Source organism: Scatophagus argus, chromosome 21 (genome assembly GCF_020382885.2).
Source record: "Scatophagus argus isolate fScaArg1 chromosome 21, fScaArg1.pri, whole genome shotgun sequence".
NCBI lineage: Eukaryota > Metazoa > Chordata > Actinopteri > Scatophagidae > Scatophagus > Scatophagus argus.
The window spans coordinates 11752150-11766569 of NC_058513.1; the positions used below are offsets into that span (position 1 = coordinate 11752150).

The 14420-nt window shown below is 41.3% G+C and overlaps 2 protein-coding genes across 6 annotated transcripts in view; one reads left to right on the forward strand and one right to left on the reverse strand.

The window, feature by feature from the left end:
• Positions 1 to 10669, forward strand: part of adam11 (ADAM metallopeptidase domain 11) — a 27332-nt gene extending 16663 nt beyond the window's left edge. The window contains exons 14-27 of one of the 4 annotated variants that reach the window (XM_046378126.1): positions 369 to 420; positions 741 to 840; positions 1086 to 1157; positions 1952 to 2044; positions 2208 to 2288; positions 2377 to 2427; positions 2556 to 2619; positions 2775 to 2880; positions 2968 to 3087; positions 4017 to 4185; positions 4308 to 4422; positions 5028 to 5118; positions 6590 to 6607; positions 7443 to 7591. In XM_046378126.1, the coding sequence (XP_046234082.1) occupies positions 369 to 420; positions 741 to 840; positions 1086 to 1157; positions 1952 to 2044; positions 2208 to 2288; positions 2377 to 2427; positions 2556 to 2619; positions 2775 to 2880; positions 2968 to 3087; positions 4017 to 4185; positions 4308 to 4422; positions 5028 to 5118; positions 6590 to 6607; positions 7443 to 7458 (1148 nt within the window). In that variant the 3' untranslated portion in view covers positions 7459 to 7591. Of the gene's footprint in view, positions 1 to 368; positions 421 to 740; positions 841 to 1085; positions 1158 to 1951; positions 2045 to 2207; positions 2289 to 2376; positions 2428 to 2555; positions 2620 to 2774; positions 2881 to 2967; positions 3088 to 4016; positions 4186 to 4307; positions 4423 to 5027; positions 5119 to 6589; positions 7398 to 7442; positions 9442 to 9936; positions 10056 to 10539 lie in introns of those variants that run through there. The other 3 variants (XM_046378124.1, XM_046378123.1, XM_046378125.1) reach the window with 3 other exon arrangements.
• On the reverse strand, positions 10355 to 14370 carry LOC124053157 (endoplasmic reticulum protein SC65-like). 2 transcript variants are annotated; one of them, XM_046378141.1, is made up of 7 exons: positions 13484 to 14370; positions 12822 to 12971; positions 12331 to 12475; positions 11567 to 11695; positions 11333 to 11478; positions 10922 to 11005; positions 10355 to 10695 (listed from the first exon to the last, which is right to left on the reverse strand). In XM_046378141.1, exons 1-7 carry the CDS (start codon positions 13937 to 13939, stop codon positions 10549 to 10551), a joined length of 1257 nt encoding a protein of 418 aa, XP_046234097.1. In that variant the 5' UTR covers positions 13940 to 14370; the 3' UTR covers positions 10355 to 10548. The 2 variants fall into 2 exon arrangements, with proteins under 2 accessions (XP_046234097.1, XP_046234096.1); XM_046378140.1 differs by having other exon boundaries at positions 12307 to 12475.
• Between the last annotated feature and the right edge of the window lie 50 nt (positions 14371 to 14420).

Here is a 14420-nt window from a genome sequence, read left to right on the forward strand (position 1 = left end):
TGCTTTTCCTTCCTGCAATTTGGTTATTTCAGCAAAGGCAAAGTTAGGTCAAGGCAGGTAAAATTCAAAATGTTATTGTCTTTTACAAACGCCTTTGCCAAACTCACATAGAGTAAACCTATTTTACAGCAGCACTCAGTGGAAAACTAATTCCACTGAAAGCATGCTGATTGTACAGAATTTACGCTGAGAAAAGCAAACACTCCATCTCCGCTGCGCTACCAGCTCCCTCTAGTGGTGAGATCTCAGCAGTGCAGGGCAGTATTAAAGTAAATTAAATATTAAAGCTTTTAAAAAGGCTGAGTGAAGTCACATCAAGGCCTGCCCTCACCACACCACTGCCTTTCTTTTTGTGTGTGTGTTTTCAGGAGACTGCAGGTGTCCAGACCCTTGGCTGGGCTGTATCATGGAGGATACAGGGTAAGCAGTAAATTAATCAGTAGCCAGTAGTACATTAAAAATTCTCAATTAAAACAGGAGTCTGTGGAGACCAACATGGACTTATTCCACACCCAGTCATGCATTTTTTAATTTTTTTTTATTTTTTCTTTCTTTCCTATGCGTGTGTCAGTCTGTACCTGTAACTTGTGAATGTAGCTTGTAAATGTACCCATCCTCGCCTTTATTTGGGGAAAAATATTAACTGAATTTCGGTTAACAGGTTATTATATTTTTTTTCTGACATTTGAAGTTTTTAAGCATTGTTGCAAACTCTGACAGCAGTTTTCTGTATCGACTAGTTACTACCTGCCCAGGAAGTTCTCTCGCTGCAGTATAGACGAGTACCTGCGGTTCCTCCAGCTGGGAGGAGGCAGCTGTCTCTTCAACAAGCCCACCAAGGTGAGACGTGGTCGGTTATCATCAGAGAGGCTCAGCTAGGGGGCTCAATCACAAATTTGCCTTCTTCTCTTAGTTAAAAGCATGTACAACCAAAGGACATCTATTTACTTTAAATATGTGTTTCACACTGGTAGAACGTTTTCAGTTTTGAACGCATGCCAGCAAGTAAAACTTTATCCATCCCCTGTCTATGTAGAAATTTGTCTGTGTCTGTATTCCTCACTTATTTTTTGAATTTCCTGTAGCTGTTAGACCCACCGGAGTGTGGGAATGGATATGTGGAGCTGGGGGAGGAATGTGACTGTGGATCGTTAGTAGTGAGTACATTTGAATGAACTAATTTCTTATGAAATTTCTTTCTAGTCTTGTGCGTAGTGAGTATGGGCTGATTTTACAAAACCTGGAAGAAGAAGATGAGACTTGGATTAGGGCTGAATGATGCAAAAAACAAAACAAACCATATAGAGATTACATTGATTTTGACGTTTGTGATTTTAATGTAAATACTAATATTTGTCTTTCATTTTCACAGAAAAATAAATCCAAAATATATCATGGTGTGATATTTGTTTGGGTCTGTACCAAAAAAGAACATTTTCTTTACATCTGGAGGATATAATTTGTAGTCTGGCATCTTTAGCTGCTGCAACTTGAATATTGCACTTGGCCATATTTTGATTCATTTTTTAGCCCTAACTTACTGTAATGATTGGTTTGGCATGAACGTTTGTCATCCCGTTAGCAGTCTGTGCACAGTTTGCTAAGTGTTAAATTGTGGTCACATACATGAAAATGTGCTGTCACATTATCTCCCATCTGTCCTGAGCATTTCAGTTCAAATGGAAACTGCACATACAGTAGGGTCTTCATCTTCCCCTCTGCCACGTAGGAGCATCCACAGTCTCTGTTGATAGCACATTTTGTAGTCATTTAATTTTCACTGAATAAGTAGCTCAGCTGGGAACTCTTCTGGGGATTTAGCTCAGATCCCCCTCTGTCTTTGTGTTGGATTGGAAGTGGTAGTCGCTTGTGCGACTTCAGGACATCATGATAGCCTTGCGGCATCCTGTCATGATCCACATGGGTTCTGTAAACCCTCTCTGACCCACAGGAGTGTGCACGGAGTGGAGCCAACTGCTGTAAGAAGTGTACCCTTACCCACAATGCCATGTGCAGCAACGGGCTGTGCTGCAGGGACTGCAAGGTGAGCTGCTTTAACACATCACACTGTTTTACTTCACACCACTCGCTGTTTATTAAGGCTCTGATTGACTCTTTTACTCTCATCTCCCACATTTCTGCCTCTTTTGCCCTCTGCTTTCTTCGTCGCTCTCTCTCTTTTCTCACATCTCCTCGTTTTTTGACAGTATGAGCTGAGAGGGGTGACGTGCCGCGATGCTGTTAACGACTGCGATATTCCTGAAACCTGCATGGGAGACTCCAGTCAGGTAAAAGAAGCCCCCCCAAAACATTTGCATATTTATCAATTCATCTGGAACCTATTGTGATGCATAGATAATGTTCCCTCTCATGCAGTGTCCTCATAATGTCCACAAACTGGATGGTTACATGTGTGATGCTGGACAGGTAAATTTGTGCTGTTTGTTAAACAGACGGAGCAATAAACATTAGAAACAAACATAAGAAACATTAATGGCATATTCCTGTTTTTGTCTTGACCTCGCAATCATTTCTACCCTCCTCCTCCTTCTCAGGGTCGTTGTTATGGAGGTCGCTGTAAGACCAGAGACGGCCAGTGCAGGACTCTGTGGGGCTACAGTAGGTTTGATTGGATATTCAGCTTTATTTCTCCAAGTGGCAGGGCCCTCTGATCGTTAAAATAGGAATTTCATAGCAGGGTGGAGGTGAGGGTGGGGCGGGGGGTGGGGTAGGCCTTGGGTTGTGGTGCTGAACAGACTGTTCTGTTTTTTCAGACTCGGCTGACAGGTTCTGCTATGAAAAGCTCAACTCTGAGGGCACAGAGAAAGGCAACTGTGGGCCGGACCCCAGTGGTCAGGGATGGGTGCAGTGCCACAAGCAGTGAGTGGGCGTGTATAAGATTTCAAACAAACAAAAACCAACTTGGATTGAACCGATTTCTCACACTTTGCTTTCTTCCTCCCTCAGAGATGTTCTGTGTGGTTTGCTGCTGTGCACCAACCTGACAGCTAAGCCGAGGTTTGGCGAACTGCAGGGGAAGCTCACCAGTCTGACCGTCCACCATCAGAACAGATACATGGACTGCAGGTGAGGACCAAAGGACTAACAAAAGCTGAAAAGACGGCAAATTTTGAATTTATGAGTCTTTGTGTTGTTTGTTAGTGAGACCACATGGGTATAGGTAAAAGGAATCCTCCAAGCTAAAGCAGTAGATAGATAGATAGATACTTTATTGATCCCGAGGGAAATTCAAGTATGGAAGGATAGAAGATGTGAGACAGAGTTTAGAGAAAGATAGTTGAGCCTTGTACCAGACCTGTTCTATTGAGATCGGTACAGTCTGGCTGTGGGGAAACACAAGGGGATGACTTCCACAAAGAGTTACACTGCTTCTTTCAGGTTCCCTGTGGAGTTTTTGACCTCCGGTAGAGTTGGTGAGGGTCCTCTTTGTGTTTGTCCGGTGGATCCGCACAAGGATGCACGCGCAACAAAATCAGCTTAGTAAATGTTTCGCAAGAAAGGAAATGCACTCGACATGTTTGTTACACCTCACGACACTGAATGTTAACATAACTTGTGTTTAGAGAAAACTCCACGGGGCACAGGGTTTGGGTGTGAGAGAGAAATAAAAATGGAAAAATAAAGACATAAATGTAACAATTGTCGGTAGCTATAAACACACCATGAAGCGATTGTGGAGGAAGTTGCGTCTCATTCCCAGATTGTCCAGTTGCCATCGACCCAAAATGTTGATATATGACGTCCTGGGAATGAGATTCGGCAATCAACTCTCTTTCCTCAGAATCACTGATGCCAGGGTCTTTGCAGATACAGACACAGCCAAACACAAGTGATTTTTGTGTGAGTCCACAGGAAGCTCCTGCATTGTGCCTTTAACATAGGAATTGATTTATATGTTGTATCTAACAGAATAAGTGGAATTAAACAGTTAATGTGATGTTCTGGGTACTAAGAGAAGTAGAATGAAGTAACCAGGATTTTAATGTGACCTGCAGGGGTGGCCATGCAGTGCTGGATGACGGCTTGGATCTAGGCTATGTGGAGGACGGGACGCCATGTGGGCCAAACATGATGTGTCTGGAGCGTCGCTGCCTCCCCGTCACCACGTTCAACCTCAGCACCTGCCCGGGCTCCTCGTCCTCACGCATCTGCTCCCACCACGGGGTGAGTGCTTCACTGCTGTCCGGCTCAGTTTGTTTTGGCAACACAACATTAGGGTTTTGCAAGTGAAAACAAATATTTGTGGGTAGTAAATGAAATGAAAGGTTCTCCTATCTGTCCCACAGACTTGCAGTAATGAGGTGAAGTGTATCTGTGATCCAGACTACACTGGGAAGGACTGTAGCGTGTTTGACCCGATCCCCATCCCCACCCCGCCAGAGGGGCCAGAGAAATACAGAGGTAACCACACCTGAGCACTTTACCTGCACATAATCAAAATCAGTGCAGTCACAATGGATTCTCATCTCTGTAAAATAACCCGCTACGGAGGAAAAATAAGAACAAAACACACAAAACCACTCACGACTACATGAACAGACAGACTCACCACAAAATTAAAAAACGTAATTTTATCTTCTGCAAGTTAGAAGTGAATTTATAAGAAGAACTGAAAGCAATTAAATAAAACCTGGATGATGACCTAAAGCTTCTGGGTGTGGAAACAGTAGCAAAAGTAGACAGTAATCCAAAAAAGAAAATAATGAACATGTGGATGAAAATCATTCAAATACATGAATTATATAATGTTAAAGATTCTGAAATTCAGGCAGCTTTGGAATATAGTGAGAAATAAAAATAAATAGAAATAAAAAATATAATAAAAACAAATGGGACATATTAACGGCAAATTATGACCGCATGACAAAACATGAATTATGAAACTACTTTTTGATGCTTTACAGTCCACTGAGATAAAAAAAAACAAAAAACATAAAAACAATTCAAATTTTTGGTACTCCTCTTATCTTTTGTTCCCTCACTGGCTGACTCCTTCACTCCCACAGGTCCCAGTGGTACCAATATCATAATAGGTTCGGTTGCTGGTGCAATTCTGCTGGCAGCGATAGTCCTGGGGGGAACTGGCTGGGGATTTAAGTAAGAGCTCTGGCATGCCTCCATCTGTGTGTGCCTGCTGTGTTCCTCTGTCGGCTAACACACATGCCTGCGGCTCGCTGCTGAATGCTCCTCTGCTTGCTGTCTGATCCATACTCACAACCGGAGTCCGTGGTGGTTTATTATTAACGCTGGTGGACGTGCAGTAGATGGTTTTCCATCTGCGGGTTCAGTTAGAAGAAGGCAGTGTGACTGGTGGTACTTACAAAACCTCACTAGTCCTTTTGGCAAGCTCTTTGATGAAATTTCCAACATGGCATGAGATGACTGGCAATTTATTTCATTTGCTCAAAGCTAAATTCTGAATTGATGCTGAAACATGCAGTTGACAGAAGTAGATTCATCTTTTTAGATTAATTTTTCACCATTTGATGACACTTTATGGACCGTTAACTGATTAATCAAGAAAATAATCAGTGGGTCAGCCATTATTAGCTGTAACCATATTCTAGCAATTTTCAACCAAAAATGCTTTTTTCCCCCCACTATTTTTATATCCCTGTAAATTTAATATCCTTGGTTTTGGGTGAATCTGCAACTAGTATTTCTCAATATTTCTCGACATTTTATAGACTCATGATGACTAATTGATTAAATGTAATCAGAACATTAATTGTCTACATCAAGTAAATAATCATCAGTAAGAGTTAGAAATTATTGAGCTTATCAGACCTCTTCAGCCCACTCCTGACTTCTTATGCAGGCTAACACCTTGTGGCTACATTAGCCACTGCTAGCATAACACACCTGAAGCTCACACTGAACTGTTGGTGGTCAGGCAGGTTGCATTGTGGGTAATGCAGGTGACAGGTTATGGTCAGTAAGTAGAAGACACAGAAGAAAACAGTGATCTTTGGTATGCAGTATATATATATTTTTTCTTTTTCTAAATTCATCCCTCTGAGGTCTGACGGTGCTGTAGGACTGCAATGCTAAATCGCTAAATTAATCTTTTAAATTTGGCACAGGTGTATTGCTCGTGCTGCACATTTCTATGGTCATGCCCGTCTGAATTAAACAGATTAACAAGCCTTTAACATATTCCTCTCTGCACGACTGGATTTGACTGCAGGTCTTCTGTGTGTCTTTCCTTGTGCTTTGCTGTGACATGCCTGCAGGTTGCAAAGAAACAAAACAAAACAAAACAATGCTTGTCTCAAACTGTAATCTTTTACCTCAATCCTTAAGACTGTGGCTTGTATGATAGCAATCAAATCTGCAGTTGCAAGTTCCTCGGTAGAAGAATACACGCTCTGGATAACAAAAGATCACGCTGGGAGTTTCAAAAGCCTCTTCAATGCTTTGCTGCTAAGGCCTGGGTTTCGTTGCATGTTTCTGTTTTTTCCTCGCTGCTTCTTGCTCACATGAAAGAGCAGTTGATAATCTTTACCTGTCGTTCTATTTCACTTGTTGTCTGTCTTCTTCTTTTCTACCCGCCTCGCTGTGGATCCAGAAACATCCGAAGAGGAAGGTATGATCCTACCTATCAGTCCTGATCCCGACACCAAAACGTTAATCAGAGTCTTTAATCGCTGTTTATTCTTTACAACATAATGCCATCTGTTTTATAAGAATCATCTACTTCTTTATCCTCTGACTTTATGATCCTTATTTTTCATTTTAACACATTTTTTAAAAAATCTGATATTCATATGTAATACCAATACTTCCATAGATGGTCCTTAAAAATACACAAAAAAATTGATTTTGAAATTGATTTTCTATAATCTTAGTTTGTCTCATTATTGTTTGTAATGCATGTCCGCCTCGATAACTTGGCTGCCATCTCTACAATACAGCTGCAGTGTCCCCTTTGTAATCTTAATTTCATAAACTTTCAGTAATAAAGACATCTTTGCAGTTTTTTTCTTATTATTTTGAGTTTTTATGTGCGTTACATCCGCAAGAAATCGATTCACTGATTGGTCAGGCTACAGCGACTACTTTGATACTTTATAAGTCACTGAGGTCGACTTATAAAGTGTCAAAATAGTCGCTATGTAATTTTTCATGCCAAAAAAATGATATTTGGTGGTTCCCGGTTAAATGTGCGAATCTCCTAGTCTTACATTACTGTAAATTTAACCTTGTTGGGTTTTGGACCGTACATGATATCAAACAAGACACTTGAAGATGTCTCCTTTGGCTTTTGGGAATGATGATAAAAAAATAGTCAGAAATATATAACAAAAATAACTATTCACTACAGCCCTAATCAGCGTTTCCCGTGTTCTTCTCTTCCCTCCACCTCTTTATTCTCCCCTCCTTACCTTCTTTCTCCTCTGTACTCCTCTTCCCTTTCCCAGATCTTCGGGAGTTTGAGTCGTATCTCTGTGCTGTCCTGTCTACCTTACACTGTGTCCAGTCCGCTCTGAGGAGACAAAACAAAGATGTCTTCCACTTATGGGGCCTCAACCCTTTTCTGTTTCCTGCTCTGATTTCACTGGTTTTCTCCTCCTGGAAAGTCAAATTATGTTTTTAACTGTGGTATGGAAGCCTCTGAGGACACATTCCCACCAGATCTGAACAAATCTCCAAGTACACGTCCACAGTATCACCTCTTTTTTTTTTTTTCTTTTGGAAAGGACAGACGCAAAAAGATCCCTTAAATGAAGTGTGATTACCCAACTATTTTTTTACTGTCTCCTCCACTGGTTACAGCTGCCATATCGACTGTTATTATACTTTACCCCTTTAAGTGAATTCATGGAAGAAGGCTGTGTGCTTCTCCTAGTTTGCACTTTTTTGGGTAGCTTTCTGTTAATATATTGAACCTCATGGACAACACAACCACCTCCTTTAAGTGGTGTGGCTTTAACTGCGATGGAAGTGTAGAAATATCACCAAATAATGCTGACATTTTATCTGTCTAGATGAGGGTTATTTGTGGTGCACAGTAGCCATACATATGCTGCCTTTCATTATCAAACTGTAGTCCATCCCGAATCAACGCTTCTACATAATATGCATTAATGTATGAATGTATAGTTCAGGCCTGCAGGAAAGCAAGCAAGACTCTGATTTCCTGCAGCCAAGCCGGATAGACAGTTGCACATGTACCCACCGAATGTTTTATCCCATCTGTATGATATATAGTCCACATACAAACAATATGCATACAAGTATGCTCGACATGGGTGCTGATGTACATAGTGTATCATAAGATGGACTCATTTAGATGGCAGTGACTCACTGCCGCTCTGAACTGAAGCACAAGTCTGGAGAGCGAAGACACTTCCTGCCTCTCAGCCTAAAACTGCTCATCTCAAAGATTTAATTAGCAAGAGAGGATTCAAATCTTTGCAGTTTGTACTTTTCAGGGAAGTCTGAGCTCCTTTTCTGGGCTACGTGCCTGATCATTTAACTCAGTGTTGTATGTTTTGTTCACGCCTCAGAGATTTTCAAGTTTTAAACTGCAAAGTTCTGACTGAGAACACAAGATTTCCACATACATACATGAATTAGAATTTAGCTTCTGTTCAAGCTGAGGAATCAAAAGGAAAAAAGGAAGAAAAGATTTCAAATATGCTTTATCTCTAAATGGCTTTGGATGATTTAATTCTGACTGAACAGATCCATATAGTAAGCAATAAATGCTGTATGTTTGTTTCAAGATAAAAAAAAAAAGTGTTGAATATATTCACCATTTAAAATTCTCCCGCTTGTATCTGCATCACTATCCCATTTATCCTCCCTGGACTGCCGAGATTCTTAAATCAGGTTTAGAAGATGTAATCCTGTGATTATTATATACAAAGACTGATTTCGAATCTTCATTTTTACCAGTAACAACGAGGAACTGTGCAGCAGCACAAACACCTGAAGCAATGATCCGAGTTACACTGCCAGTCAGCCTACGGTCGCATTAAAGGAATATGTTGACATTTTGAGCAGAAGTTAATCAATAAAGCGCCTCAATGACACAGACAAGAAGAAGAAGCGTAGTCATAGAGATCTTTTTTTGGAAAGAAGACAACTTTATTCAGGTGAGGATGAAACTGTCCCAGAATCTGTCAACACAGACTGAATATAAAATGTCACCGTATCCCTTTATTACTACTTGAACTCTTTGGTCCGTATACACATGGTATAAAAACCAATACTCAAGGACAGACTGTGTTTACCGCCGCCGTTTGTGATCACACATCGTAGTTGGACTCGTCAAAGGATTCGGGCACCGTTCTCACATGGGAGTCGATGTTGTTAAGTCTTACAGGAAGGTAACCAGTACTGGCTTTCGATGTAAATACTCATATAAGTGTATATTAAAATAAAACATATCCGAATAACATTGACTGCATGTTTGTTGTGTAAATCTGTTTTTTAAAAAGGCAGTGCTTCTTGCTGTAAGTTGTCTCTTCTATTTCTGACTGAATTGTTGTGATGGTCATTGGAGACCAGGATTGGTTGGCACACAGCTACAAAAAGCCAAACTGTAACATGAAAATATTTGCTTTCTTGATCTGCACCAAAGCTACTATGTTTAATCAGCTGTTTTAATGTAGTAGATGAGTCACCATCCTTTTTGTTGAGAGTAAAAGTTCAGTTTTATAGTATCAAAAGTAAAAATAGTAAGTTGTATGTGGACTAAATGTTGTATAAAACTGTTGGCAATGTGTTACTTGTAGTTAATAGACATAAGAATCCACATCCACAGTGATGGTCGCTGGCTAACCTTATTTAATTATAAAGTTAAGTCACATGTGAGTGGTAGTGAAGCTTCAAAACGGGTTTGCAGTTCTTCCTACTTTAATTTGTAAATATTTTTATATTTTTATTTCACTGTAAATACTCTCACAGGGTTGTTGAAGACTGGACTGAGATCTGCATGTCTGTGCCTCCTGCAGATGTGGACACAGACAGCATCAGGACCGCCAATCAGGACATTCCAACATTTAATGCGCTCAGAAGATGTAAAGGTATTTTGTAAAAGCAAGTACAAACTGAACTGATACTTCATTTTCCATATGAGGGTATCAATAATAGCGTTTTACTGTACTTAATAACTGAAGATAAATAGTTGTGAACACTTCTGAATCTCTTAAGCCAAGTAATTAATCAATACAAGACCTAAAAGTGAACATCCCGAGGTACTTGTACACATTTTTCACTCACCCACTGTAATATACAGTATTTTATTCAAGCTGGTAAAATGTTTTCATGTGTGAGCTTGTTAATCTGCTGTTGTATAGACGGCTCTAGAAAAAAGTGACAGCAGTTAGAATTGACTTTTATTTCCTTAAAAACACCGAGTGGATGGATACAAATGAGAAACTGAGGACAGAAGAGTGAAAGTGAAATGTGAAAAGGCCTGCACTTCTTCATCCGAGTACTGACTCATCAAAAGTATAAAAAGACAAACATTTTACAATCTGCTGTGGTGTAAATCCTTGCTTTTCAGCTCTCTCTCTCTCAGTTATCTGACTCCCCAGCGTCTCCTTTGCCTTTCGGCTGCCTCCAGTCAGCATACATGGACTCCTCGTAGTCTCCCATCCCTTCAAACTCGACATCAGGAGACTCAGCGGCAAAAAGTACAGCTTCCTCTGGTCCAAGGAAATCCTGAAATAACCCCAAAAATCCTGATAAACAACCTAAGATAAGTTCCAACCACTCTTACGCATGTTTCGAAATCATTTCCATAAATGTTTCAAGTGTATTACAAACAAGTATCACACTTCTATTAGCTGAAAAAGTTGACATTTTTAATCAGTAATTTTCTCTTGATACAGTCATTTTAATTCAATTCAATTTAGCAAACAAGTTTGTCAAAAGTCTTCAATCTCACCTCAACATCCAACTCTGAGTATTTCTCTGCAAACGTTAGCATCTGCTTTTGAGTGACAGTCTGGTTGTAGTGTTTGAGAGCTTCCTGTTTAAACAGAGATAAGACAGTGGGAGTATCAGAACAACAAACTACTTATCTGTTAGCCCAGACACTTAACTGATTATTGGTGCTTTTCCTTTAACTCGACAGCTTGTGACTCAGGTTATTTTCTTGCTGTAGCTCAAACTTGACAAAAGGACAAACTGACTGCGGTTTTCTTTTTTGGGGTGGTGGTAAAACTTTGTACACCGAACCAACCGAACCTCTTGCCATAAATAAGACTGTGTTTCTGTGTCCTTATATCTAAAGTGTGTTTTCAGGTAGCGGAGACAGGTGGCAGGTGTGGCAGTGATGTCAGCGTTCTCCTCTCACCGTCCTGGGTGTGAAGTGCTCAGGCTGAAGGCCCCACTGTTCACTGTAGGCTTTATAATACTTTATGTTCTGCTCCATGACCTGATCCTCAGGTTCAAATAGGAAGTAGCTGTACGCACAGGGCACCGCCCTGCGGCCCTCGTTCACTGGTCGGACAGAACAGCAGATACACAAGTGAGTGTTGTATAGTTACTGTTCGGTGACGGAAAGCTCAGCTGCTGACTGTAAACTCACACTTATAGTAGGCGTATTGAAGGTAGTGGTACACGGTGGCCACAAATTTCTCCACGAAATATCCCCCAACATTAGGCATCAGATTTTCTTCGCACTTCAGCTTACACTGTAATATGTCAACGTAGACATCTGTGGAAAAGCAGAGTAGAGATTATTCAGTATGACTGTCACGACGTGAAACCAGGGGAGGAGAGTAGTCGGACTGCTGAAAAATAGACCCAGATGTTTTAACATAAACTACATTATTCGGTTGTGTACCCTGATTAATCAGCGCGAAAGCAGCAGCATTAGGTCTTGTAGTCTGGTGATTCCCAACCACCACTTAAATCTGAAGGGTCGTGAGATGACAATGTGTTGTTTATGATGAGTCTATCATATGTCTTTTTATGTAAAATCTAAAAGGTCACCTGTGACTAAGGCTGTCAGACAAATGTGGGACGGTGAAAAGTACATTTTCCTCAGAAATGTTGGCAAGTAGAAGTATAATATAGCAAAAAGCGCAAATACCCAAATACCCTTGAGTGCAGTACTTGAGGTGTGTAACTGACTGTGAATGTACAGAACAAATCTGGATCATGAGGACAAAGATGTCACTAAAATGTTGACACTTTCAAAAGGGTGAAATTAAGATTCATACAGTGTAAAAATCCTTAAAGTTGTCTTTTTAAAACCAGCATTGCTGTGTTTGTGGTGTCTTTTGGATGCTCAGTCCTGGTTGTTTTTAAACGCTGCACGCTAACCTGCTAAGATTGCAAAGAAGTCACCGTCTGAGAGTTGACTGATCCCTTCGCAGTCCGCCTGACAGAGGTCATACTCGTGGAGGTAGAGCCTCAGAGCTTTCTCCATGTGCTCCACACCGCTGCTGTGGTCACCCGAACCGATGAGTTTCACTCCTCTCAGGAAGGGGTCCTAGAAAGGAAACGATTGATAATACAGAAGATCCAGTGGAAATGAGAGAAACAGCTGTAGGAAGCAGTCTGCTGGGAGTAGTTTTCAAATTGTAGTTTTACTGCAGCAGTGGAGCTGAAAAAAGGACCCAACATGCTTAGCTGTGCAGCTTTTGATGATGACTAACATCAAATAAATTTATCCTGCAATTTTCTGTGCATGCGCAGCCGGGAAAAAGCTGTGATCTAGTAAGAAACGCATGGCATATTTGATTCCATTTTTCTGTTTGTGGTAGCATTAAGCTCTGTTATGCCGTCTTTTCAGCACAGAAAGCGATTTGTGAAGGACCCGACCAGCTTGTCCTCACCTCGTACGGTTGCTCTTCATGGTCGGTGAGGTAGCCGCTCAGGTCGTACTGGCTCTTGTACTCCTCCATCAGTCTGTGCATCTCCTGGTCGTCGGGGTTCTTCTGGAGGAAGGTGTAGGCACAAGGGACGGCCCTCTGCAGGTCATTCAGCTGGGAGAAAAACACTGAATTACCTCGACTACTGACTAGTATTCAGCCTGGGATTAAAACACGCTCTTTTTGTTAATGCTTATTTGGGTCATTGGTTTTAAGTATAGAGGGGCTGGCTCTGAAGTTCTGAACTAACAGCACACTTTTAATGCAACAGTAATTTTGCAGCTCTCATTTTCATGTTGGGTACCTCCTCCAAAACACTTAACTGATTTCCTTTAAAGCTTGCTTGTCGTTTTATATAACTGTAATTCATATTGATTCTGAACTTTCCAGTCAGCCTGTTCAGGGACCACGCTTCCAGATCCGCTGGTTTACTAAAATACAAGTACTGCATTAATATTGTCAGTGAATGTCATACACCATGGGTTGATTTACACATGCTAAGAAAGAGTATATAACTTCAAGAATTTTAGTTTTTAAAGACTCAAATCCTTTAAAGTTGAACATCTTTCAAAATGGTGGCGACATGACTGTGGTGTATTGATATAAAGCGTCCTTGAACGTCTCACCCTGTAGTACGCAAAGTGCAGATATCTGTAGGGAGATCTTCTGCTGAAGTCCTCCAGGATCTGTCTGCCGGGGGGAGGGAGCTGCAGCGCGGGGAAGTGAGCCCTGCACTTCTTCTGACAGGACGCTCTCATCATAACGTGCCAGTAGACGCGCAGCTCCGGGTTTCCTGCACAGGACGGTTCTTCGTGTTTGCTGCTATTACAGTGCAGCACGCAGAATCTCACGCTGTCTTTAAGGAGCCTGTGCAGGCGCAAGCTCAGTTCCAAATACTCTACCGATTCCGTCCACTTCTCTGCTGCGTAATGGTCCAAAGCGAGTCCGTACGCATTGGTGAGGGGCATGAGCTCCTCTTTGGTGAATTTTCTGAAACTGTAGTTTTCATATTGTGCGGCTGTCAGAGGAGCGAGGATCAAATAAAGCAACGGCAACACTTCTTGTGCGCAAAATGCAACCATGATACGTTATGATATCCGACATATTAGTCACTTCTACTTCTGTCTGTCTGCTGCTGCTGGTATCTTTCCTAGTGTCGGTGTGGTGGTCTGCTGAAGCGCTTAGGGGTCTGTGGGAATTCCGGGATTGGGCCTTTCAGAGGCTGCCGTCTCGGGTTTCTTAGTGCAGGCCGACAGCTGTCACATTCTGCTGTGTTTCTTTATTTGGCACAAAAACAGACGTGCGTAAAAGTGATGACTTGAGCGCAGCGTCGTGCTGTTTGTGCTGGTTTTGTTCATCGTTCATAAAAGTGGGATGGATGAAACTTGTAATCTTAAATAGTTATAGTTATAGATGAAAGGTCTTCTTTACGGTTTATTGTTATATGTTGCAGATTTGAGGCTTTGGAATAAAATAGGCATTTTTATCCACCTGTTTGAGTGCGCTGCTGATTTTCACGGCATTAATGAAAAAGCTGAAACTTTGGGGGCTCTCGGGCCGCTT